This window comes from Pan troglodytes, chromosome 11, assembly GCF_028858775.2.
Source record: "Pan troglodytes isolate AG18354 chromosome 11, NHGRI_mPanTro3-v2.0_pri, whole genome shotgun sequence".
Taxonomy (NCBI): domain Eukaryota; kingdom Metazoa; phylum Chordata; class Mammalia; order Primates; family Hominidae; genus Pan; species Pan troglodytes.
Genome location: NC_072409.2, coordinates 37888155 through 37915982, shown reverse-complemented (window position 1 = coordinate 37915982; position 27828 = coordinate 37888155). Strand labels below are relative to the sequence as shown.

The 27828-nt window shown below is 39.1% G+C and overlaps 1 protein-coding gene across 1 annotated transcript in view; it reads left to right on the top strand.

Moving 5' to 3' along the window:
• Window positions 1–27828, top strand: part of TMEFF1 (transmembrane protein with EGF like and two follistatin like domains 1) — a 107218-nt gene that overhangs the window by 34712 nt on the left and 44678 nt on the right. Inside the window, exons 3-5 of the mRNA XM_001134837.5 lie at window positions 1121–1250; window positions 5426–5452; window positions 8782–8878. Of these exons, the coding sequence (XP_001134837.1) occupies window positions 1121–1250; window positions 5426–5452; window positions 8782–8878 (254 nt within the window). The remainder of the gene's footprint in view (window positions 1–1120; window positions 1251–5425; window positions 5453–8781; window positions 8879–27828) is intronic.

Genomic DNA, 27828 nt, shown 5'->3' with positions numbered 1-27828 from the left:
AAATGTGTAATTCTGGATCAAAAGCTGTATTCCTTTTTTTAGGATTCTTGAAACATATTCTTTAATTATGTTACCCCAAAGTAGAACCAATTTAGATGACCAAAACTGGTGTAGTGGGATGTCCACCTAATTGAATTTTTTAATAGCCAATTTTATAAGTTGGAAATAGCATCTCATCTTAGTGGACAACTCTGATTGCTAGTGAAGATCAATAATATTTTATGCATTAACTGGCCATTTGTAATTTTTCTGTAAACACTTCATGTCTGTCTTTAGTCCCGTTTTTATTAATTTGTATGATCTATTTTTTAAGTAATAATAACTTGTATCATATTGTTATAACATTTTCCCCAGATTTTAAAACTTTAGTCATTTATGATATTTCTGACATGTAGATGTTTTCAAGTTTTCCTACATACAGGTCCAGTGTCATTTCTCAAACCTGTATTACCTTTTTTCTTCTTCACCTGTCTTATTTCTACTCATCTTTCAGGGCTCAGTTCATATTCCACTTTCTCTGAGGATGCTTTTCTTGAATACTTCAGCTTACAATAATAGGTATTAGGCATCACATGCTTACTGATTTGGTACATGATCTAGCTTTGCAGTATTGGTTTTTTTTCCTACTCGTATGACTCTCTGACAAGATTGTAAGGTTTCCAAGAACAGAGATCATCCTATATTTCTTTGTGTCTTCTGTACCATTTACCTTGGGACTTTGCCTACTAGATGTTTTGAATAATGATTTTTTTCTATTTTTATGATTAGGTTTGAATGAATAAATGAATTTTGATAATAATAAAATGCTATTACATAAGTAGCACTCTTTACATTGTCAATAATTTCCTCTTATTACCTCGGTGGTTTTTCATAGCAAGCAAATGAAGTAGATAGAGATTTTCATTCTCATTTTTATGGATAGTTGGTAGTTATTTTCCTTATGAATGTGAGAAAAGGTATGAAGAAGTAGCATAATTCTTTTTAAGCCAAAAAAAAAAAAAAACCCAGACTATTCAGTAGCGAAGTATGTCATAATGCTATGGTATTGCATTCATGAATGTGAAATAAACTATTAATATTCATGCCTAGTTCTGAGAATTTATTTTTGTTGCTTTTGCAGTGCCATACAAATTATATTCCTGTCTGTGGATCAAATGGGGACACTTATCAAAATGAATGCTTTCTCAGAAGGGCTGCTTGTAAGCACCAGAAAGAGATAACAGTAGTAGCAAGAGGACCATGCTACTCTGGTATGTATGATATTCTTCTGAATAAATTTTGGAAAATATGGTGGAATCATTTCTAAAAGGGGGTTTTGAGTCAGAGGTATATTTCCACAACTGCTGCGTGGATTGGTGGTGGTTGTTGCGGGGAGTAGGGGACATCTTTTTTGCCCTCATTTCAGGTTGTTGCTTTTTAACCCCAGGTGGTCTTGTATAGACTTATGTTACTCCTTACTACATTGTTAAGGCTTAACACTCTTTTTATAGGGACTTACTTTCTTTTCATGTCCTTTGCCTTATGATTTGAACATTAGACAGAATGAGCTTTGAGGTGGGGAATGATAGGGGATCTGTCTTGATGATTTTTTAAAAACAGGTGAGGAAGGTCGGGTGCGGTGGCTCACGCCTATAATCCCAGCACTTTGGGAGGCCGAGGCGGGCAGATCACGAGGTCAGGAGATTGAGACCATCCTGGCTAACACAGTGAAACCCCGTCTCTACTAAAAAATACAAAAAATTAGCCGGGTGTGGTGGCGGGCACCTGCAGTCCCAGCTACTCGGGAGGCTGAGGCAGGAGAATGGCGTGAACCCAGGAGGTGGAGCTTGCAGTGAGCCAAGATCGCACCACTGTGCTCCAGCCTGGGCGACAGAGCAAGACTCCATCTCAGAAAAAAAAAAAAAAAAAAAAGGTGAGGAATTTCTGTAGAAAGTCATTAGCAGTATCACAGATTGTTGCTTTCCAAGTTTTTTCTCTGCCACCTGTTCATCCCATGCTGTTTGTATTTACTTCATCTTTTTTTTCCTTCCAGAATTGGTAGTGGTTGATTTGGGGAACTATTAATGTTATTTTCTTGTGTTTGTATTAATGTTTGGGGATAGAGATGCCGGTGAGGTAACTTGAATTATTATATCGAGGTTAGTGGTAAAGGTGAAGGCCATTCTTACGGGATTTCCACTTCCTTTCTTTCCCTATATATTACAGTGTTCAGAAATTCTCCATTTTACTAAATGTGACAATTTTAGGGTCAACTACAAAGTCAAAGGGGACAGTCTCCAAGGCTGTTCTCACTTCTGACACCAGCTGAGATCAAGAGGTTCCCCAGCTAACCCTAGGCTCAGTAATTTGTTAGAAGGGCTAACAGACTCACTGACAGCTGTTATATGCATGGTTATGAAGGGAGAAGTTACATGTTAAAATCAACCAAAGAAAGAGATGCCCAGAAGATTCTGGGAAGGTTCCAAACATGGAGTTGCTGATTTTTCTTTCCCAGTGGAGGCATGGACAGAGTTAACTCCTCCTAGTTACAGTATGTGGCAGTGCACATGGAGTATTGCCAGCCAGGAAAGCTTGCCTGAGCATCAGTATTCATAGTTTTTTCTTTATGAGACTGCACCTCACTCTGTTCCTCAGGCTGGAGTGCAGTGGCACGATCATGACTCACTGCAGCCTTGACCTCCCAGGCTCAAGGGATCCTCCCACCTCCGTCTCCTGAGTAGCTGGGACTACAGACACATGCCAACATGCCAGGCTCATTTTTTTTTTGTATTTTTTGTAGGGACAGGGTTTTGCCATGTTGCCCAGGCTGGTCTTGAACTTGTGAGCTCAAGCAATTTGCCTGCCTTGGCCTCCCAAAGTGCTGGGATTACAGGTGTGAGCCATTGTACCCTGATATTCATAGTTTTTATTGGGGCTCATTATGTAAGTATAATTTGATGAGTTGGTTGTGTGGTTAATTGAAGACTCTGGGTCCACTAATACTGTGACCTGTAGCCCCTACTCTACTCTTCATGATTGGTCTTTCTCGTGTAACCAGCCCCCACCCTAAGACTTAGACGTGGCCCAACCCCCAACACTAAGTTCCAGTGTGGTCAGCACCCTCCCTTACAAATATCCTCCTATCAGGTATGACGTAGGTTACCTTCCGGAAGCAGAGGGAAAAGACCAGACCTCTCCTGTAGTAAGGCCAAATTCTTTCTATACACACTAAAATAATCACATGCTTGGAGAAATTATTATGTTTTTAGTCTAGTAGACTATGATTTGGTATGGTTCTTATATACTTCTTTAAGTACATTGTGTTTCACAAAATGATCTAGAAATTAAAGAGGAATATGGAGGTTCTTTCCAGTTTCAAATTATGCTTCACTTATGAGGATCATATGTTTAAGACAGCAAGTGTTAACACCTAATGTTAAACATTAGGCAGCAAAGTGGTAGATTGGGAGCACTGTGCTAGGGTTACAAGACCTCGCCTTAACCTAACTCCAACCCTTATTTACTGTGTGACCTTGGACAAATCACTAAGCCTCTCTGAGCCCCAATTCCTTAACTTGTTAAGTGGATATTATCTCCTGGGGTTGTTAAATAAGGATTGAATGAGTGAAGTTATAAGCTGCTATATTGATTTTATTTTCTGAGTGGGCAGTGTTTTATGTTATTTGGTCTTTTGTGGATCCTATTCCTTGAACTAGAAATACTATTCTCTTTTCCTTATTTGAAAACTCTTTTTCTTATGCTTAAGGTTGGTCTTAAGCCTTTTCTCCTCTGTGAAATCTTCCTTCTGTGACATCTCCTGGCAGAGTTTGTTTATACCTTGGGTGTATTTCTATACATATACCATATTGTATTTCATTCATCTGACATAAGTACCTCCAGCCAAATCAGTGCTTTCTCAGTGGGGAGGTACTGTCTTACCTAGGGATATGTATCATAATCTCAGGGTGGGATGGAATCGTGTAGGTTGGGGAAATGCGTACCATTTACAAAACATAACATACAGGGAGAATTCTACCTTGTTATCAGAGTAGCCACAGTATTTAATTTATTTAAGGATTCTAAATGATGAAGGTATGAGATTTTTATATTTATTAAAATTAGACATGGTTTGAAAAAAAGATTGGGAGTAGTATCTCGTGTACTGGGAATATGTCTTATTTATCATTTTATTCCTCGCATTTACCATGGTGCCTGGCACATAATATGTAACCAATCATTGTATGTGGAATCGAAGTAATAAAGGGGTGTTTTCCTAAGAAGAGTTTGGTCATAAAAACAATTTTGAGTTTCCTCCCTCGCTCTCTTTTTTTCTGTTCCATCACTCTTTCATTTCCTCCTTATTTACTCAGAGAAAATGTCATTTTGTGGTTGATTAATCAAAATTGAACATAATTTAAGACTTTCCATAAAATCCCATGAAGATTTTACAATGGGTACTGCATACAATATATATTTTTCTAATTCCTCCTGTTTCTGCGGTATCTGGGAATTTGATTATTGTCCGAAGGAGCTTGAAGGGAAGGGAACAATATTGTTCTGAGTGTTGTTTTCTGCTCTAGAGGACAATTTGGAGAGCTAGCATGGGTTCTTTAGGATCCAGGGTATCCTCTCCCCTGGCAAGTGCTAGATAAAGCATCAAATTCCTCACTTGCTCTCTCTGCTTTTTAAAATGACTCTGTGCTGATGATTTTACATCATTACCCTCTTTTCAACATGTTCTGTGCTAATATGTTGGTTCCTTTAGGATTATAGAATAAATATTTTACATTAATTGTACTTGAGACTGGCTTCTTTCTGGTAACTTTGATGAAGGCTCTTTTTAATTTCACTAGCGACAAGTCAGGTAAGTCCTTCGGATTGGATTTCCTAGAGGAAGTTAATTTTATTAGTAACATGAAAACCTCAAGCCTTTGGTTCCTTGCTTCCTAAACCTTGGGGCTTTTCTTACCTTTTGGCTTTTGGTCTTTATCCGCAGATTTCCTTAAGAAGATTTTTTTTTTTGTAGTAAGACCCAAAGCTCTTTTCCTGCCTTTCTAATAAAAGCAGCTTATTCATTATTTCTCTCAAGCTTTAACAAAAACTAAAATTTTCTCTTATCTTTTAAATGAGTGGATTAAAATTAATTATTTATATTTAGCCTTTTACTTTACAGTATTTATTGTCTTTACTCTGTGCAAAGCATCTGGGTATGTCCTTAATGGGATACAAAGATGTATGAAATATAGATGATTATGTATCTAAGCAATTTATATTTTAAGAGCAGCATGAAATAAGTATGTAAGAATAAATAAGATATCAAAAATATGAGAAAAGGACTCTTTGAGAATGGATATCACAGTTTTATTTTTGATAGGAAATTTTATTATTTGATAAGATGAAATTTCCGGGAAAAATGTTCATATTCATTCTTTGTTTTTCTTCTCAGATAATGGATCTGGATCTGGAGAAGGAGGTAAGTTTCAAGTACCTCTTAAAGGATATTTGCTTTTCTTTCTTTCTTTCTTTCTCTTTTTAAAAAATCAGCTTTGAGATATAATTCACATACCATATAATTTGCCACTTGAAGTGTACAATTCAGTGACTTTTAGTAAATTCGGTTATATATTCATTAGTATATTCAGAGTTATATATTCATCACCACAGTCACTCTTAGAACATTTTAATTACCTCAAAAAGAAACCATGCACTCCTTAGCCATCACTCCTAACCCAACTCTCCCTCTCAGCTCTAGGCATTCTTGTTTCTTGCATTTTTCTCTGGAAGTTTATTGTCATACTAAGGGGAAGATGTTTCTGTTAAATTGAGGTTGCATCATCCCCACAAGTGATTTTAGCTTGGACCAGAGTATTTGTAACTCTTTCCCATACCTTGCTTTCAAGTTTTTGCTCATCAGGAATTTTCATGGTACAGGGTTAAAAACTCCAGAGGGAGTTGTGCTTAGAAAAAGGAAGACTTGCCCAACAACTCTCGTGGAATTTAGAGTTTAATTTAAACCTTTAACAATTTCCTATCTATGTTTTTGATTTTATTTTACAAATATATGAATTATTTCTGTTGTTTAAAAGATTAATATTTGGTAATAGCATATAATGGAGTTTAAATGATCAGAATTGAGATTGACTAATCTGTATCATAGTCTAATGAGGCTATAATTCTTAATGAGTATGTACTGTATACCAAATAATGTTTGAGATATTATGGGGTACACCAAAGAACACCCACTTCAGTACAATTCACACTTAATGCAAATGGAAACTGCAGTTATGATCCTTTCAAAACTGCCTGAAACCTCACTCCATATGTCTACATTTCATAGAATCTTAAAATTTCAGAGTTGGAAGGGACTTTGAAGGTCTCCTGGAGAATAGGAGAACTGTCCTGAGGAGAAATTCAAGGATGATAGTTTCAGCTAAAAAAAAAAAAAAAGTGATTAAAGCTTTCAAACAATAGAATTTGAAGTAGATGGACATGTTCAAGCAGAAGCTTTATAATCAGGTATGAAGGATCAGATAATAAATTCCAGATCTTAGAGCTGGAACAGATTTTAGGCGATCATGTAGTCTAGCCCCTGTGGTCAGGTATTCAGTTAGGAAACTGTCATTGTCATTGTTCCTATATTAAAGAAGTGAGAGTTGATCTCAAGATTTGCTTATATAATACAATATTGGGCTGGTCACAGTGGCTCATGCCTAAAATCCCAGAACTTTGGGAAGCTGAGATGGGAGGATCACTTGAGCCCAGGAGTTTGAAACCAGCCTGGGCAACATAGTGAGACCCTGTCTCTACCCCCCTAAAAAAAAAAAAAAAAAAGGCCGGGCACAGTGGCTCATGCCTGTAATCCCAGCACTTTGGGAGGCCGAGGTGGGCGGATCACCTGAGGTCAGGAGTTTGAGACCAGCCTGGCCAAATGTGGTGAAACCCCGTCTCTACTAAAAATGCAAAAATTAGCCAGGCGTGGTGGTGGGCGCCTGTAATCCCAGCTACTCAGGAGGCTGTGGTAGGAGAATTGCTTGAACCCAGGAGACAGAGGTTGCAGTGAGCTGAGATTGCACCACTGCACTCCAGCCTGGGGGACAGAGCGAGACCCCTTCTCAAAAAATAAAAAAATAAAAAAATTTTAAAAAGCCAGGTGTGGTGGTATGTAGTCTCAGCTACTTTGGAGGCTAAAGCGGGAGGATTGCTTGAGCCCAGGAGGTTGAGGCTGCAGCGAGTGGTGATCACGCCATTGCACCCTGTCTCAAACAAAACAAAACAAAAAATGCTGGATATCTTGCCCCTGAGGATGTAGGTTGACCATTTTTAAACAATTTTTTTTTGAGAGCATGAGTTAGAAGGGCTAAGTGGTTTGCCCCAGTTAATATACAGACCTTAGTGAGCTCATGGTAACTGTAGTATTTCTGAATATTATGATGTTTTGGGGCCTCAGAATTACTTAGGATGATAATCCCTGGTATCTGTTTGGGAGTATTCATGAGAGTTTAGGGGAATATTTCTATTTAAGGACAGGCAGACACCAAAAATTAGAAGTTCGGAAGCATTACCAAACAGGCATGGCAGATTTGTGTACCTTTTTTAACACTATCTTTATTATAAGACACCCCCTGAGGCCGGGTGTGGTGGCTCACGCCTGTAATCCCAGCGTTTTGGGAGACTGAGGTGGGCGGATCACAAGGTCAGGAGTTCAAGACCAGCCTGGCCAACATAGTGAAACCCCGTCTCTACTAAAAATACAAAAATTAGCTGGGCATGGTGGTGTGCACCTGTAATCCCGGCTACTCAGGAGGCTGAGGCAGGAGAATCACTTGAACCCAGGAGGCAGAGGTTCAAGTGATTCTCCAGGCTGAGATTCATCCAGGCTGAGATTGCGCCACTGCATTCCAGCCTGAGACTCCGTCTGAAAAACAAACAAACAAACAAACAAAAAGACACTCCCTGAATAGTACTCTTTTTCAAACCAAATTCGAGGGAAATCCCTTGAATGAACTGAAATCCTTAAGTTGATTTCAGAACTGATCTCCCTGGCCAGTTTGAGATTATCAGGATATGATCCACTCTAGTTGAGACTCACAAAGTGTAAGGCCCTTTCAGTGTGGGATGTGAGCTGAGTTTGGGGCTGGAGGTATTTAGTGTTTTTTTTTTTTTTTTTTCTTTTGCGTTGGATCATAAGAGACCTGCATACTTTTGTATCTGCATATTTTTGGCTGTGCTAAGTGACCAAGTAGAAAAAGAAGAAAAGTCCTTTATAAAGAGACCCTTTTCCATTTTAAAATTTGGAGATAAGTATTTTTTTTTAACTCTGAAATTAGTTTTTATGTAGTTAGAAAGACAAGTATGAAACTGATGTGAGGAAAAGGTGAGAGTTACATTCTTTTGTGGTCAGGCGCTTATCTGCTGACCAGCTTTGCACAGGCTGATTGCAACAGGAGGGTAATCACAGTACTTAAATGTATTGCTCCTGTCTCTTTTCTTTCTCCCTTATTCAGTGTTATATGGTAATTTTTTTTAAAGAAGCAATTCATTATCAAACCTACTGTGTTGTTCTGCCTACATAGTTTAAGGGATCATTTTTCAGCACCAAAACTTCTTTTCCTCACAAAATATGTTGTACTCAGTACTGGCAACATTTTTGAACTTCAAGCATTGGTAGATTTTGGAAGTGACTGTTTTCAAGAGCTCAGGTACATTTTCCTCAGAAACAGGATAATGACTGCTGAAAACATGAAGCATATCTGGAAAGGATCCCAACTTTTGGTTGTAAATTTGATTTTTCTTTTTAAACAGAAGAGGAAGGGTCAGGGGCAGAAGTTCACAGAAAACACTCCAAGTGTGGACCCTGCAAATATAAAGCTGAGTGTGATGAAGATGCAGAAAATGTTGGGTGAGTTGGTTGAGGGGAAGGGACAAAGTTATTTAGAGATTAATCATCAGTATGATTATATTGTGGAAAGGTATCATTTACCTGGTTCTGTATCTTTTGTGTGTTTTCAAATTTTTTTTTTTGTTTAATGCTAGTCTATTGACTTTTAAATTGATATAATACTATGGCTATTTAAATCAGTTTAAGTGTTATAATTTTAGAATGATAATCCATTTATAGTTTTCTGGTTTTATCTATGCTTTTCTTCCTCCCGATAGTTTTATGTATTTTATACCAAGTGCTTTTCTCACTCATGTTCAGCCTTCATTAAGGTAGGTTTTGTAGCTGACAGCACTGTCTGTCCCATTTCCCATTCATTCCCTGTAAGAAATGGTGTTCTTTTTTAGAACAGTAAGGCTGCAGACATTTATCAACAGTCATGTTTGATTTTTCCTTTCATCAGTAGTCTTATTTATTTCCAATATCATTCTTCTTTCATTTTCCTGTGGTGCTGGCTTTTTGCATATTTGATTCTAAAAGCTTTAATGTTGACTTTAGGACCTGGGAGCATAAATGGATCTTCTTCACTTCCTCAGTTTCCACTTAGTATCTATTTTAAAACATTTATTTCTATAAGATATTTGTGCTTTCTTCCTTACTTGTACATATTTTTGGTGTGTATTTTCCAGTTCCGTATTTATTCAGCCCGTAACTGCATATTCGAGCCTTTCACTGAACAGTAATAATATGATCTAATTAGCATTAATGTCCAAAGTTAGTTTTGCAAATTAAGAACACTCAATTTTCAGTATTATGTACAAAATCAGCTATTTGGATGGCACTTGGTAAAATTGTATTAATTTATTTGGTGCATATTTCAAAGTGGGTGAGAACTGGCAAAAGACAAGTAAGTTCAATAATAAATGAACTCAACAAAACCTGAATTTACTGTTTCTGCATATTGGTCACATAGATTGACCCATGTCCATTCATTTCATTCAGAGTGGTTTGATTTGGAAGAACATGTTTTCCAAAGCAGATACTGGCCTATAGAACAATAGAGAAATGATGAGCAATATGGACTTACAGAGAGAACTGATAATAGATATTATGCTGTTTCTTCCTTTTATTTTGTACTAATGATATGGCATGATGAAACACCTTAATATAGGTATATGTGTCAGTATTTTTCCTTAGTACTCTTCTGTATTAGTGTTCAGAGTCAAAATAGCTGTCAGTGATTGACTGGCTTGATCAATTGGTCTGTTTTTATTCCTTTCGCAGTGCTTCTATTCATCCCTATTTTATACATTTTTCTATTATCATTTTTCATGCCTAAATTTAAAAAGATGGAGGTCTTTTGCTTAGAATTGAAACATATTCCATCTAGTCTCAGAAGTGGCTCCAGATGTGACATCTGCATAATAGGCTGGGTGCAATGGCTCATGTCTGTAATCCTAGTGCTTTGGGAGGCTTAGGTGGGAGGATTGCTTGAGGCTGGGAGTTCTAGACATCTACATGATAAAATACATATCTTTATGTAAACACCTCCTCATAGTGTAATATGTAGCCTATTCCCAATCAGAGCAACTCTGTTGTGTTTACTAAATTAATTTTTTGTGTGTCTATTTATCTGAGAGCTTGCCACCACTATTGTTGCAGATACCAGCTCTAAGCATAAGGAAGTGGACATAGACCATGGAAGGGCTTACCAATAGTAAGGAGCATACAGGCTCTTACCAGCAGGCTAAGGAGCACATAGACAGTGACAAGCAGCCAACGTCAGGCAAGGAAATTGATGCAACAAGAGGAAAATACGAAGGAAGCAGTTGGTATCTTTATCTAGAAAAAAGTGATTAAGCTAAAGTGTTTGATCCTTCTATGGAAAGAGACAAAAGGAAATGTTGGTAATATCTAATCTTTTAGTCTGTAAAGCACTTGTTACTGATTGTAGTTGTTTTAACAGTGTAAATGTATCTCATGGTTAATTTTTTTTAACTTTTAAATGGGCCATGGTACCAAGAAAGTTATATGGTGGTTATGTAACTCCCTCAAGGCACCTTCCATGTGTTTTTCATGGTTGCTAACCAGGTGAATAGTGATGTATCTAAAGGTAATTTTTACCTATCCAGCTGGGCCGTTTAGGTCTGGAAAATGGAAAGCTGCAGAAATATGACATTAGCCATTAAGTCTTGATTTTTATATAAAAACCTATTATTTATTAAGATGTTACATAATTTTCTTATTAAAAGATAAACTTTTAGTTATTAAGAACAAAAGCTCAGTTTAATTCAAGTAGTTCTGTTATGACTTAATTATTATGAACTGCATTGGAATCAGAGTATTAAGGTAGGATCTTAATATTTATCTTCAGGCAGGGCGCAGTGGCTCATGCCTGTAATCTCAATCTCAGCACTTTGGCGGGCAGAGCATGAGGTCAAGAGATCAAGACCATCCTGACCAACATGATGAAAACCCGTCTCTAATAAAAATACAAAAATTAGCTGGGCGTGGTGGCATGCACGTGTAGTCCCAGCTACTCAGGAGGCTGAGGCAGGAGAATTGCTTGAACCTGGTAGGCAGAGGTTTCAGTGAGCCAAGATTGTGCCACTGTACTCCAGCCTGGCGATGGAGTGAGACTCCATCTCAAAAGAATAAATAAATAAATAAATAAATAAATAAATAAATAAATAAAAATTTATCTTCTAGTCTGATCATCTCACTTCAAAGATGAAATCATCGAGGACTAAAGTCAGAGGGTTTGATGTGGGTATATTCTTCTAATTAATAGTACAGTGCTTTTCTTACCATCTGCCTCTTTCTAATTTTCCTTTAAAGAAAAAATTCCCGGAAGGAATGTTATCTTCTTTTTCCTACTTTGAGGACTGCTGCCCAGTGACTTTTTTTTTTTTTTTTTTTTTTTTTTTTTAACAAAAACACTGCCCTCTTCATCAGCCTGGTCCCAGCTGTGATTTCTTTACTTGTGTATTAAGTCTTGGTCACTCTGAGTACTAGCTGCTTTTAAATTCTGTTAGTTCTTAGCTGGCATCTAGAAATCAAATGCCTATTTATTGAATTTCTTACCAGTGACTTTCAGTCTTTTTTGACTACACTTCATGTAAAAAATACATTTGCATTGTTATCCAGCACTCCTGTTTATATACACATGGTACTAATAAATATTAAGTCAAACAAAATTCTGTGGAATAGTACTTACCTTTATTAAATGCAATGTACTCTAATATTTTCTATCCTACTTTCTTATAAAATACTGGCAGTGAACCACTAAATTGACTTCATAATCCACTAGTGATTATGACCTACAGTTTGAAAAGTATTGCTCTATAGTAAACTATAATAGATGTTTACTGCATGTATTTTTTTAGGTGTAAGTATTCATTTAAAATTTTATTGTAGGCCAGCTGTGGTGGCTTACACCTGTAATCTCAGAATCTTTAGAAGGCCAAGGCAGGAGGATTGCTTGAGCCTGGGAGATCTAGGCTGCAGTGAGCCATGATTGCGCCACTGTGCTCCAGCCTGGGTGACACAGCAAGACCCTGTCTCCAAAAACAAATGAACAAACAACCCAGAAAATCAAACGTACTTTGTCTTTTCTCAATTTGAAATGTCTTTCCTGTCAGAAGAAATGTTATCCAACCTATCTGATTTGCAAAGAGCAGCTAAAATCTTTCTCTTGCTTTTAAAAATTCTTTCTCTTGCTAATGGTTGTTAAAAAAATCTGGCATTTTGGTGAGGGGATAAGTGATACCGTGTAAGTTAATTTTCTGCTATTAAGAGAAGTGCTTTTTTTAAATTTAGCCATTTAAATAGAAATTGATTTAAATACATTACATACTTCTTTGCCTTCTTAAACAGAATATACAGAACATGTTTAACATACTCTTACAATTACATATGTAGTATATTACAGTTTTCAGAGCATTTTTTACACATAATATATTTTTAAGCTATTCTGAGCAGTTCTGTTTGGTAGTAGAGCAAGGAAGTATTATCCTGATTTTTATAGGTGAAGGTGAGTTCAGAAAGGCTGAATGGAGAACCAGAACATAGGTCTCATGACAAGGAATCAGTCTATTGTGTTGTGCACGCACATGTAGAGGCCCATGATGTGTGGTTGTTTCACTGCTGCACTTAAGGCTTCATTTAGCTTTGCGTTTTGGGTTCTATATCTGTTTTTTAAAAATGTTTTCTTCTCTCTTGTAAGGCTGTTAGCTGCTGCTTCTAGGTGCTGTCAGTGTGCCTCAGCAATGAGTTTGACTGTAGATGCCCTCAATTTTTAATTTGCTTCTCTGCTTCCCTGGAATAGGAAACAAACACTCGCAGAAACTGTATCTAAAGTAAGAATAAGTTCTAAATGTAAAATAAGAGTGTATAGGTTCTTCTGAGTGAAGTGCGTGAACTTTATTCATTGTATGTATTTTATCTGTCTTGTCTGCTCAATGGCTATTTTAATTCATTTATAATTTAAATTATTTTTGCTTCTAAGAGGCTTCCCCCTCACCCTTCCTTCCTGAAACTCACTGCATTTCTTTGATGGCATCGTGGGCTTTGCTTGGGTTTGTGACAGTTATGTTCGTTAATGCTTACCTTTCAAATTTATACCTAGAGGTGTAGGTGGTTGAGGCTCCAAGAAATATGACTCCCCACATAAGTGGGTTTCAGTATTTCACTGTGACCACTGTGAAACAGTGCATAGACTTCCTACTGGGTCTTAAAACTTGAAAACAGCCTTCCTTTACAGCAACTTGTATTTCTTAAACCACATATTCTTAGTACCACACCCCCTCACTTTCTAAACAGTATTTCTAATCTGTCCAAGGCCGAAGTTATTGCTGTAAGATAGCCATCAGCTGCTTCTCTGGATAGTGGGGACACATAATCATAGGACTCCTTCACTTCAGTACCTTTTATATACCCGACCTAAATCCCTGCCCAGGAATGGTGTGAGGAGTCTGTAGAATCATCAGGCCTAATGCCAATACAGGTGAGTTATAAAAATCCTCCAGTTATTCCTTTTGAACTTTGTCTGCAATGCACTTTATGGAAATAGCCCCTGCTCTTCTGCCTTTTTTATGTCAGTCTCCTTTTTAGAGATGCTGTTTCCATTTATCCCCCCGAGTGATATAAATATCTCAGAGTTGCTCAGAGAATCATACAGGTGCAGGGTGTGGCAGACAACATGGATAACCAGTTTAATTCACCTGCTGGACATCTTAGTCATTTGTGGTACCATTTTCTGTTTTGATGCAGATTTCTGGTCAGTACTACAATATGACGAGTCTCTCCCTCAGAAGGTGCAGTGATATCTTTTCTCTTGTGTAAACAGAGTAATGCTACACATTTGTGTCCTGCAATATATCCTCCTTTCTGGAAGCTTCATGTACTTTTTAAAACAAGAACTGAAGAAGTACCTTTTCTATCCTTCTGTTTTTATTTCCTCCTAATCAGAGATGGCAGTAATTTTTGTCATTTAGCACTGCCTTATTCTGGATATTTTAAAACTATTTTTAGGTTTAGTAAGTCGCTACTGTAGCCCCTTAGATTATAATGGAAAAATAATTTTGTGTTGTTTTTTAAAACACAAACATTATTAAGCATTATTTTATCCGAAGTATAATCTGGATGTTAGTAATGACAGGTTCCTTTATCCAGAAATATCTTCTTTTTTTTTTTTGAGACGGAGTCTCACTCTGTCGCCCAGGCCGGAGTGGAGTGGCACAATCTTGGCTCACTGCAACTTCCGCCTCCCGGGTTCAAGCAGTTCTCTGCCTCAGCCTCCCAAGGAGCTGGGATTACAGGTACCTGCCACCACGCCTGGCTAATTTTTGTATTTTTAGTGGAGATGGGGTTTCACCATCTTGGCCAGGCTGGTCTTGAACTCCTGATCTCATGATCCACCTGCCTCGGCCTCCCAAAGTGCTGGGATTACAGGCCTGAGCCACTGCACCTGGCCTTCCAGAAATATCTTTTTGAGACCAAGTCTTGCTCTGTCGCCCAGGCTGGAGTGCAGTGGCATGATCTCGGCTCACTGCAAGCTCCGCCTCTGGGGTTCACGCCATTCTCCTGCCTCAGCCTCTCGAATAGCTGGGACCACAGGCGCCCGCCACCACACCAGCTAATTTTTTGTATTTTTTTTTTAGTAGAGACGGGGTTTCACCGTGTTAACCAGGATGGTCTTGATCTCCTGACTTCGTGATTCGCCCGCCTCAGCTTCCCAAAGTGCTGGGATTACAGGCGTGGGCTACCACGCCCAGCCCAGAAATACCTTCTTAAAGTCCTTTGACAGTTGCCAGTAAGAGAGTTTTGCCTTTAAAATGCAAAACTCCGTCTCCCCATAATCTCTTGCAATTTTCTGAATGCACTGTTATTATTGAACACTTTCTTACCCACTTTGCCCCTGTTATTCCCTGTGCCTGGAGTCCCATTCCTGTTTATCAGCTTGTTTTAACTCCTATTCCTCCTTCTAGCCTTAGATGCCGTGTGACTTAGGTCAGATTCACCACCTCTTCTTATAAGCCTACCTTGCGTTCTCCCACAGTTCCTATGTGACCATATTCTGTGTTCCTCCTTGGTCTTGAAAAAGCAACCTCTGCATAGCACTAAGTAGACTGTGAGCTTCCTGAGGGCAGGGACTTTGTCTTGCTGATTTTTGTCTTGGGTAAACTGCCTATAAGGTTGGGTATCTTAGGATGGATCCTTTTATAGGCCTTTGTTGAATTAGTGGCAATCAACACTAGGCCTTTATTATTCACTTAGAGCTGCTTACAGGGTGGTTGTGAGGATTTAATATGTGTGAAAAAGACTAGCGTTGAATTTGTTGCAGGCTTTATTAGGTGTTTGTTAAATCTCAGTAACTTGACATGAATTAGTTTAAGCCAATGTTTTCCTAACTGCTAAATAAACTTACTATATTGAGAAGAAATGGTACTTTCTATATAGGGTTAAGAAAAAAGGAAGCGAAAGTGTGGATGTTTTTCAGTAATAATACCATTCAGATGTGCACAGTATTTGATAGATTTCAAAGGGCTTTTTACAAAATCTTATTTGATCCTGTCAGCAGTGTTTTGAGGTATTATCCCTGTTTTAAAGACTTGGAGTTGTGATTTGCCAAAATTATAGTGCTAAATCATAGAAGGTATTGAATTTATGCATTCATTTATGTATGTATATATGCATTCATGCCTTTGAAATTTAGTGCTGCCAATTCAAAAGCTTAAAAAGGCTCTAGAGTGAAAGGTCTCACTTCCACCCCTGTTCCCAGTCACTCAGTTGTCTTCACTAGAGACAGTCACTGTGATCTGTTTCTTGTTTAATCTCCTGGGGTATTTTATGTATGTGCAAGCAAATATGTACATATATTCTTTTATTTAAAAAAAAAAAACACTAATGGCATCACACTATACCCATAGTTCTGTACCTTATTTAAAATCTTTATTGTAAAATGTATACTGTATACAAAAGTGTTTAAACATACATGTGCAATTTAAGGAATACCTATTAAAAACTACCTATGTACCTAACACCTAGGGTACAAAATAGAATACTGCTATTATTTCCAGTACCTTGTGTTAACCTAGCCATGGAAGGAAAGGGCAATAGTGCCCACTTAGAGAGGAAGGCTTACGGAAGACACTTTGAACAGCCTCTGTGGCAGGGTCTGGTTTTCAGCTCCTCAGAGAGTTTACAAGGTTCCCTTTTGGGGAAGTCAGTGGACAAAGCCATGAGTATTGGAGTCACAGGGTCATGGAGAACGTCGGCTCACTATAGTTGAGGCATCTGATAGGATTCTAATGTATGGATCACTGGTAGAAATGTGATCAGAATGGACTGCTCTGCTCTGTGTTGTTTACTTATAATCTCCCCATAGCTCATCTTCAGCTGTCAGGAGTATGTCAATTAACTGAGTGGGTTGAGTTGTTCTTGCAGCAGGACATGGAGGGGAGAGCAGGAACTTCATTATCTTCATTTATTTTTTTTTATTATACTTTAAGTTCTGGGGCACATGTGCACAACGTGCAGATTTGTTACATAGTGCATGTGCCATGATGGTTTGCTGCACCCATCAACTTGTCATTTACATTAGGTATTTCTCCTAATGCTATCCCTCCCCCAGACCCCCACCCCTGGCAGGCCCCGGTGTGTGATGAGGAACTTCATTATCTTATGGTCAAGACAAGCCAACTGCAGACAAGAATCTGGGCCAGGCTTACCTGGGCAGTCTATCTTCTGACTGAAAGTTGGGTACGGTAGCACTAGGCATCTTAGTAATGATGGCCATCCACACAGCTGTCTATAGAGTTAAACTATTTCATTGTGGACTGATTGCCCTCTACACCTTGTATATAGCTGTCATCCCAGGATCTCCCTTCAGTGTGGTGTCTTTTCCAACAACAATCGATTTTCCAACTCTCTGACACTACCTAGATGTCCAACAATTCAATTAAATTCTGACAGTAACTACTTGGAGTTAGCGCAGACCCACGGTTAAGGACTCAGTCCCATAAGACTGCCCCCACTTTATAACCAGCTGCAAATGAGGTCCCCAGGCTACCCCCACTTCTGCCCACATGACCATAAATTTTGGAGTTTCCATGCCCTAGCTAATTTGCTAAAACACAGAACTCAGGAAAGCACTATACTTATTATTTGTAAAGGATACAAATGATCAGCCAGATGAAGAAGTACATAAAGCAAGGTCCAGAAGGGTCCTGAGTGCAGGAGCGTCTGTCCCCATGGAGTCAAGTGCACCACCGAGATGTGCTCCCTCACCGGAAGCTCCCGAACCCCCCTTATTCTGAGTTTTTAAACTGAAGTTTTATTATGTAATCGTGACTGGTTAACTCATTGGTCATTGGTGATTGAACTTAACATCCAACCCCTCTCCCCTTCCCAGAGGTAGAAGAATTGGGGTGGGGCTGGGAGGCAGAAGTTCTAACCCTCTAATCACTGTGGTTGGTTTTTCTGGTGACATTAACTCCCTGCCCCCTCACCCGATGAGTCATCTCACTAGAATATAAGAACTCTCCTATCACTCAAGATATGTCAAGGGAACTCTATACCAGGAACTGGGAACAAAGACCATGAATACTTATTATTATACCACTAGGATCTTCCTAGAAATTCCTTTGTCTCTCCCTCCTATATAGGGTACTGTATTTCTTCTATTTTTGCTTCTAACTTCTTGGTTTTACTCTCCTCTTTTATTACTTCTTTTAGCAGCTTCTTATGAAAAGGCGTAAGATTTTAAAAACTTTTGAGACCTTGTTTGAAGTGTTTAGGTATTTTTATTCCACACCTAATATTTTATTTAGAACTTTGCAAGTGCATAATTCGAGCTGTGAGACAAATTTCCCTGAGAATTAAGAAAGTGTTGCTTTGTTGTCTTCTAGCTTCCAGTGTTGCTGTTGAAGTCTAAAGCCATTCTAATTCTTGATCTTTTGTATATGATTTTTTTTCTCTCTTGAAGCATGTAGAGTCTTCTTTTGGTCTCCAGTGTAGTGATATCTCACAATGTTATGCCCTTTCCTAGATACTTACTGACTTCCATTTTGAAAAATTTTCTTTAGTTATTTGATGATTTCCCTTCCTCTTTTTTCTATTTTTGGTACTCCTGTTACGTGAATGTTGACATCCTGGACTAGTCTCATTTTATCTTTTTTTCCCCTGTTTTCTGTTTTAAATTTTTTTTGCTGTACTTTTTGAGAAATTTCTTCAACTTTATGAGTTTTTCATTTCTGCTGCAATTTTTAATTTCCAGGAGCTCATTTTTGTTTTCAGAGTACTCATTTTTAGAGCACTTTACTTTTATTTTATGATTGCAGTCTGTTTTGGTACCTATACGTTATTAGTTGGTATTCTATCTATTGAAAGAGTGAGATTTTCTTTTCTATCAATCATTCAGGACTCATGGATTTTTCTTTTATTCATTTGTAGTCAATGAGTTATAATTGTTCTTTTGTTTAGTTTTTAATGTTATGTGGCCTTTTAAAATGAGTTAGGGAGTGTTTTTTTCTAGTCTCTGGATGACTTTGTGTAAGAGTGAAATTATCTACTTTTGGCCAGGCATGGTGCAGATGCCTGTCAATGCTTTGGGAGACCGAGGTGGGCAGATCACCTGAGATCAGGAGTTCAAGACCAGCCTGGGCAACACGGTGAAACCCTGTCTCTGCTAAAAATACAAAAAAAAAAAAAAAAAAAAAAAAGGGAAAAAAAAATTAGCCGGGCGTGGTGGCACATAACTGTAATTCCAGCTACTCTGGAGGCTGAGACACAAGAATCTCTCAAACCCGAGAGGCGGAGGTTGCAGTGAGCCAAAATCACGCCACTGCACTCCAGCCTGGGCGACAGAGTGAAACTCTGTCTTAAAAAAAAAAAAAAAAATTACCTACTTTGAAAGATTGGAATGGATGTGTTCATGAATTGTCTTTTTAAAAAATGCCTGGATCCGGAGGGGAGGAGCCAAGATGGCCGAATAGGAACAGCTCCGGTCTACAGCTCCCAGCGTGAGCCACACAGAAGACGGTGATTTCTGCATTTCCATCTGAGGTACCGGGTTCATCTCACTAGGGAGTGCCAGACAGTGGGCACAGGTCAGTGGGTGCGCGCACCGTGCGCGAGCCGAAGCAGGGTGAGGCATTGCCTCACTCGGGAAGCGCAAGGGGTCAGGGATTTCCCTTTCCGAGTCAAAGAAAGGGGTGACAGACGGCACCTGGAAAATCGGGTCACTCCCACCCGAATACTGCGCTTTTCCGACGGGCTTAAAAAACGGCACACCACGAGATTATATCCTGCACCTGGCTCGGAGGGTCCTACACCCATATAGTCTCGCTGATGGCTAGCACAGCAGTCTGAGATCAAACTGCAAGGCGGCAGCGAGGCTGGGGGAGGGGCGCCCGCCATTGCCTAGGCTTGCTTAGGTAAACAAAGCAGCCTGGAAGCTCGAACTGGGTGGAGCCCACCACAGCTCAAGGAGGCCTGCCTGCCTCTGTAGGCTCCACCTCTGGGGGCAGGGCACAGACAAACAAAAAGACAGCAGTAACCTCTGCAGACTTAAATGTCCCCGTCTGACAGCTTTGAAGAGAGCAGTGGTTCTCCCAGCACACAGCTGGAGATCTGAGAACGGGCAGACTGCCTCCTCAAGTGGCTCCCTGACACCTGACCCCCGAGCAGCCTAACTGGGAGGTACCCCCCAGCAGGGGCACACTGACACCTCACACGGCAGGGTATTCCAACAGACCTGCAGCTGAGGGTCCTGTCTGTTAGAAGGAAAACTAACAAACAGAAAGGACATCCACACCAAAAACCCATCTGTACATCACCATCATCAAAGACCAAAAGTAGATAAAACCACAAAGATGGGGAAAAAACAGAACAGAAAAACTGGAAACTCTAAAAAGCAGAGTGCCTCTCCTCCTCCAAAGGAACGCAGTTCCTCACCAGCAACGGAACAAAGCTGGATGGAGAATGACTTTGACGAGCTGAGAGAAGAAGGCTTCAGACGATCAAATTACTCTGAGCTACGGGAGGACATTCAAACCAAAGGCAAAGAAGTTGAAAACTTTGAAAACAATTTAGAAGAATGTATAACTAGAATAACCAATACAGAGAAGTGCTTAAAGGAGCTGATGGAGCTGAAAACCAAGGCTCGAGAACTACGTGAAGAATGCAGAAGCCTCAGGAGCCGATGCGATCAACTGGAAGAAAGGGTATCAGTGATGGAAGATGAAATGAATGAAATGAAGCGAGAAGGGAAGTTTAGAGAAAAAAGAATAAAAATAAATGAGCAAAGCCTGCAAGAAATATGGGACTATGTGAAAAGACCAAATCTACGTCTGATTGGTGTACCTGAAAGTGATGGGGAGAATGGAACCAAGTTGGAAAACACTCTGCAGGATATTATCCAGGAGAACTTCCCCAATCTAGCAAGGCAGGCCAAGGTTCAGATTCAGGAAATACAGAGAATGCCACAAAGATACTCCTCGAGAAGAGCAACTCCAAGACACATAATTGTCAGATTCACCAAAGTTGAAATGAAGGAAAAAATGTTAAGGGCAGCCAGAGAGAAAGGTCGGGTTACCCACAAAGGGAAGCCCATCAGACTAACAGCGGATCTCTCGGCAGAAACCCTACAAGCCAGAAGAGAGTGGGGGCCAATATTCAACATTCTTAAAGAAAAGAATTTTCAACCCAGAATTTCATATCCAGCCAAACTAAGCTTCATAAGTGAAGGAGAAATAAAATCCTTTACAGACAAGCAAATGCTGAGAGATTTTGTCACCACCAGGCCTGCCCTAAAAGAGCTCCTGAAGGAAGCACTAAACATGGAAAGGAACAACCGGTACCAGCCGCTGCAAAATCATGCCAAAATGTAAAGACCATCAAGACTAGGAGGAAACTGCATCAACTAACGAGCAAAATAACCAGCTAACATCATAATGACAGGATCAAATTCACACATAACAATATTAACTTTAAATGTAAATGGACTAAATGCTCCAATTAAAAGACACAGACTGGCAAATTGGATAAAGAGTCAAGACTCATCAGTGTGCTGTATTCAGGAAACCCATCTCACGTGCAGAGACACACATAGGCTCAAAATAAAAGGATGGAGGAAGATCTACCAAGCAAATGGAAAACAAAAAAAGGCAGGGGTTGCAATCCTAGTCTCTGATAAAACAGACTTTAAACCAACAAAGATCAAAAGAGACAAAGAAGGCCATTACATAATGGTAAAGGGATCAATTCAACAAGAAGAGCTAACTATCCTAAATATATATGCACCCAATACAGGAGCACCCAGATTCATAAAGCAAGTCCTGAGTGACCTACAGAGAGACTTAGACTCCCACACATTAATAATGGGAGACTTTAACACCCCACTGTCAATAGTAGACAGATCAACGAGACAGAAAGTCAACAAGGATACCCAGGAATTGAACTCAGCTCTGCACCAAGCGGACCTAATAGACATCTACAGAACTCTCCACCCCAAATCAACAGAATATACATTTTTTTCAGCCCCACACCACACCTATTCCAAAATTGACCACATACTTGGAAGTAAAGCTCTCCTCAGCAAATGTAAAAGAACAGAAATTATAACAAACTATCTCTCAGACCACAGTGCAATCAAACTAGAACTCAGGATTAAGAATCTCACTCAAAACCGCTCAACTACATGGAAACTGAACAACATGCTCCTGAATGACTACTGGGTACATAACGAAATGAAGGCAGAAATAAAGATGTTCTTTGAAACCAATGAGAACAAAGACACAACATACCAGAATCTCTGGGACGCATTCAAAGCAGTGTGTAGAGGGAAATTTATAGCACTAAATGCCCACAAGAGAAAGCAGGAAAGATCCAAAATTGACACCCTAACATCACAATTAAAAGAACTAGAAAAGCAAGAGCAAACACATTCAAAAGCTAGCAGAAGGCAAGAAATAACTAAGATCAGAGCAGAACTGAAGGAAATAGAGACACAAAAAACCCTTCAAAAAATTAATGAATCCAGGAGCTGGTTTTTTGAAAGGATCAACAAAATTGATAGACCGCTAGCAAGACTAACAAAGAAAAAAAGAGAGAAGAATCAAATAGACGCAATAAAAAATGATAAAGGGGATATCACCACCGATCCCACAGAAATATAAACTACTATCAGAGAATACTACAAACACCTCTACGCAAATAAACTAGAAAATCTAGAAGAAATGGATAAATTCCTTGACACATACACCCTCCCAAGACTAAATCAGGAAGAAGTTGAATCTCTGAATAGACCAATAACAGGATCTGAAATTGTGGCAATAATCAATAGCTTACCAAGCAAAAAGAGTCCAGGACCAGATGGATTCACAGCCGAATTCTACCAGAGGTACAAGGATGAACTGGTACCATTCCTTCTGAAACTATTCCAATCAATAGAAAAAGAGGGAACCCTCCCTAACTCTTTTTATGAGGCCAGCATGATTCTGATACCAAAGCCTGGCAGAGACACAACAAAAAAAGAGAATTTTAGACCAATATCCTTGATGAACATTGATGCAAAAATCCTCAATAAAATACTGGCAAAACGAATCCAGCAGCACATCAAAAAGCTTATCCACCATGATCAAGTGGGCTTCATCCCTGGGATGCAAGGCTGGTTCAATATATGCAAATCAATAAATGTAATCCAGCATATAAACAGAGCCAAAGACAAAAACCACATGATTATCTCAATAGATGCAGAAAAAGCCTTTGACAAAATTCAACAACCCTTCATGCTAAAAACTCTCAATAAATTAGTTATTGATGGGACATATTTCAAAATAATAAGAGCTATCTATGACAAACCCACAGCCAATATCATACTGAATGGGCAAAAACTGGAAGCATTCCCTTTGAAAACGGGCACAAGACAGGGATGCCCTCTCTCACCACTCCTATTCAACATAGTATTGGAAGTTCTGGCCAGGGCAATTAGGCAGGAGAAGAAAATAAAGGGTATTCAATTAGGAAAAGAGGAAGTCAAATTGTCCCTGTTTGCAGACGACATGATTGTATATCTAGAAAACCCCATTGTCTCAGCCCAAAATCTCCTTAAGCTGATAAACAACTTCAGCAAAGTCTCAGGATACAAAATCAATGTACAAAAATCACAAGCATTCTTATACACCAACAACAGACAAACAGAGAGCCAAATCATGAGTGCACTCCCATTCACAATTGCTTCAAAGAGAATAAAATACCTAGGAATCCAACTTACAAGGGATGTGAACGACCTCTTCAAGGAGAACTACAAACCACTGCTCAATAAAATAAAAGAGGATACAAACAAATGGAAGAACATTCCATGCTCATGGGTAGGAAGAATCAATATCGTGAAAATGGCCATACTGCCCAAGGTAATGTACAGATTCAATGCCATCCCCATCAAGCTACCAATGCCTTTCTTCACAGAACTGGAAAAAACTACTTTAAAATTCATATGGAACCAAAAAAGAGCCCGCATTGCCAAGTCAATCCTAAGCCAAAAGAACAAAGCTGGAGGCATCACACTACCTGACTTCAAACTATACTACAAGGCTACAGTAACCAAAACAGCATGGTACTGGTACCAAAACAGAGAGATAGATCAATGGAACAGAACAGAGCCCTCAGAAATAATGCCGCATATCTACAACTATCTGATCTTTGACAAACCTGAGAAAAACAAGCAATCGGGAAAGGATTCCCTATTTAATAAATGGTGCTGGGAAAACTGGCTAGCCATATGTAGAAAGCTGAAACTGGATCCCTTCCTTACACCTTTTACAAAAATCAATTCAAGATGGATTAAAGACTTAAACATTAGACCTAAAACCATAAAAACCCTAGAAGAAAACCTAGGCATTACCATTCAGGACATAGGCATGGGCAAGGACTTCATGTCTAAAACACCAAAAGCAATGGCAACAAAAGCCAAAATTGACAAATGGGATCTAATTAAACTAAAGAGCTTCTGCACAGCAAAAGAAACTACTATCACAGTGAACAGGCAACCTACAAAATGGGAGAAAATTTTCACAACCTACTCATCTGACAAAGGGCTAATATCCAGAATCTACAATGAACTCAAACAAATTTACAAGAAAAAAACAACCCCATCAAAAAGTGGGCAAAGGACATGAACAGACACTTCTCAAAAGAAGACATTTATGCAGCCAAAAAACACATGAAAAAATGCTCATCATCACTGGCCATCAGAGAAATGCAAATCAAAACCACAATGAGATACCATCTCACACCAGTTAGAATGGCAATCATTAAAAAGTCAGGAAACAACAGGTGCTGGAGAGGATGTGGAGAAATAGGAACACTTTTACACTGTTGGTGGGACTGTAAACTAGTTCAACCATTGTGGAAGTCAGTGTGGCGATTCCTCAGGGATCTAGAACTGGAAATACCATTTGACCCAGCTATCCCATTACTGGGTATATACCCAAAGGACTATAAATCATGCTGCTATAAAGACACATGCACACGTATGTTTATTGTGGCATTATTCACAATTGCAAAGACTTGGAACCAACCCAAATGTCCAACAGTGATAGACTGGATTAAGAAAATGTGGCATATATACACCATGGAATACTATGCAACCATAAAAAATGATGAGTTCATGTCCTTTGTAGGGACATCGATGAAATTGGAAATCATCATTGTCAGTAAACTACCGCAAGAACAAAAAACAAAACACTGCATATTCTCACTCATAGGTGGGAATTGAACAATGAGATCACATGGACACAGGAAGGGGAATATCACACTCTGGGGACTGTTGTGGGGTGGGGGGAGTGGGGAGGGATAGCATTGGGAGATATACCTAATGCTAGATGACGATTTAGTGGGTGCAGCGCACCAGCATGGCACATGTATACATATGCAACTAACCTGCACAATGTGCACATGTACCCTAGAACTTAAAGTATAATAATAAAAATGCCTGGATCCGATGCTATCTTTAAGGGACTTTTAAAGAACACCTGATTTAGTTTCTTTAATGATTAGTGTACCCTTAAGGTTCTATTTCCTTTTTTGTTAGAACTTGATAGAATTTTTAAAAAGTTGCTCATTTCACCTAGAGTTTCAAACTTGCTGGCATAATGTTGTTTACAATAATCTTTTATTATCTTTTAAATCATAATCCCTGTTGAAGTTTTAGTCTGTTTCATTACTGATATTGCTTTTTATCTTTTTCTCTGTCAGGAAAAAGCCTGCAGAAAAGCTTGCGTTATCAATTTGAAAGTCTTTTCAAAGAACTAACTTTTGGTTTTACTAACCTCTGTTGTAACTTTTAAATTTCTGTTGTTATATATTTTCCTTCTTTTTGTTTTTATTGGCTTTTTTTTCTGTTGTTCATTTTCTAACTTTTTAAATGGATGCTTAGTTTTATTTTTTATCTTTTTATTTTATTTATTTATTTTTTGAGACAGAGTCTCGCTCAGTCGCCAGGCTGGAGTGCAGTGGTGCGATCTTGTTTCACTGCAACCTCCGCCTCCTGGGTTGAAGCGATTCTCCTGCCTCAGCCTCCCGAGTAGCTGGGATTACAGGCGTGCACCACCATGCCCAGCTAATGTTTGTATTTTTAGTAGAGATGAGGTTTCACCATGCTGGCCAGGATGGTCTTGATCTCCTGACCTCATGATCCACCCACCTCGACCTCCTAAAGTGCTGGGATTACAGGCGTGAGCCACCACTCCCGGCCTTTATCTATTCTTTTGAGAAAAAACTTTGAGGTGAGGGATGGAACCAGGAGGCTGTGTGGGGAAGTGTTTCGGGAAGAGGGAAAGCCTGAGGCAGGAGTGTCCCTAGTGTGTTAGAAAGAAAAGTGGGAGTGTTAGAAGTGGATGTAGTAGAGTTTCATGAAAAATTTTATGATAAACATGAAAAATGCCTTTTCATGTGGTACTTTCCATGCTTAGATATTTATTTGGTATAACAGCTGTAATGAATAGAGAAAACACTGGTCTCAGCCCCTCACTGGTTTTTTGATCGGGGGCTTTTAGATTTCCTTCATATTCAGTTTCTGTATTAATAATTTAGAATTGTCAGGGTTAGATGAGGCAAATGTGACTATACCCACACAGTAGGTGCAGAGTAAATGTAGTTAAATGTTTCAAATTCAGCATATTTATTAAAGAGTGATTTCTATTCATTTGAGTGCACGCTTCTGTGCTTTGGGCATCCTGACCTCTGCTACGCTTGGCAGTCTGCAAACAGCTGTAATCACTATAATCAGTAGTATCCGTGGCCTCTGGAGTCTAATATTTTCCTCCTTCGCTCATTGTTTCACTGAGCTGGACTTTACTTGAAATGGTAATTTAATCTTCTTTCTTTGTATGCCATTGAAAACAGTAGTGATTGTTTTCACTGTTGTTAGTCTTAGATGCAGTGGTACCATCCCACTAAGGAGCACTGTCTTTTTCATACATTTGATCAAGGCATTTCCTGGTTGGGCTGCAATACCCACTATAAACAATGCCACTTGTTAAACAAGTGATTACTTGTTTCTTATTGGACTGGTATGGTATTTTGCTATGTTGCTGTCATTTTCTTCCATTAACCACCATTTCTATTTAACTGCCATCCCAGTTTTGCCCACTTTTATCCTTTAGGTCAGGGTGGGCAAAATTTTTTTGTAAAGGGCTAGATGGTAAATATATCAGGCTTAGCAGGCCACATGTGGTCTTCACCATACCTAACCTTTTAGAAATGTGAAAACCATTTTTAGCTTCTGGGTGTGCAAAAACAGACATTGGTCTGGACTGACCCACTTCTGTAATTGCCAGGATTGATCCCTACTTTAAACCATCCATCTATATATATATTTTTAATATATGGTAAAATGACAGCAAATAGTGCCTTTATTCCAGGTTGAGCTGTAGTTTTTTCCCCCTTGTTGTTTCTTAATTCCTTTTATTTTTCATTACTTCTTCATTTTCTTCACCTTTGTGTTTTCCACCTGTGTTCTCCATGAATCAAGACATCTGTTATGCTTAGTGAAGGCTTTGTTTTATCCCTTTCCTTAATTACTTAATTCATATCATTTAAAAATGTTTCCCATTCCTTGGGGGCATATTGAAAGGAAAGAAGCCCTTCCCTTTTTTGGATCATCCCTTTTATTACCTTTCTCTCATTTTCCTTTACTAATAGGAATGTACCAGAAAATCTAACGGGGCTGAATGTGGTGGCTCACACCTGTAATCCCAGCACTTTGGGAGGCCGAGGTGGGGGAATCACTTGGGGTCAGGAGTTGGAGACCAGCCTGGCCAACATGGCGAAACCCTGCCTCTACCAAAAATACAAAAATTAGCCAGGCATGATGGCATGTGCCTGTAATCTTAGCTACTTGGGAGGCTGAGGCAGGCTTGGACCTGGGAGGCGGAGGTTGCAGTGAGCTGAGATTGTGCCACTGCACT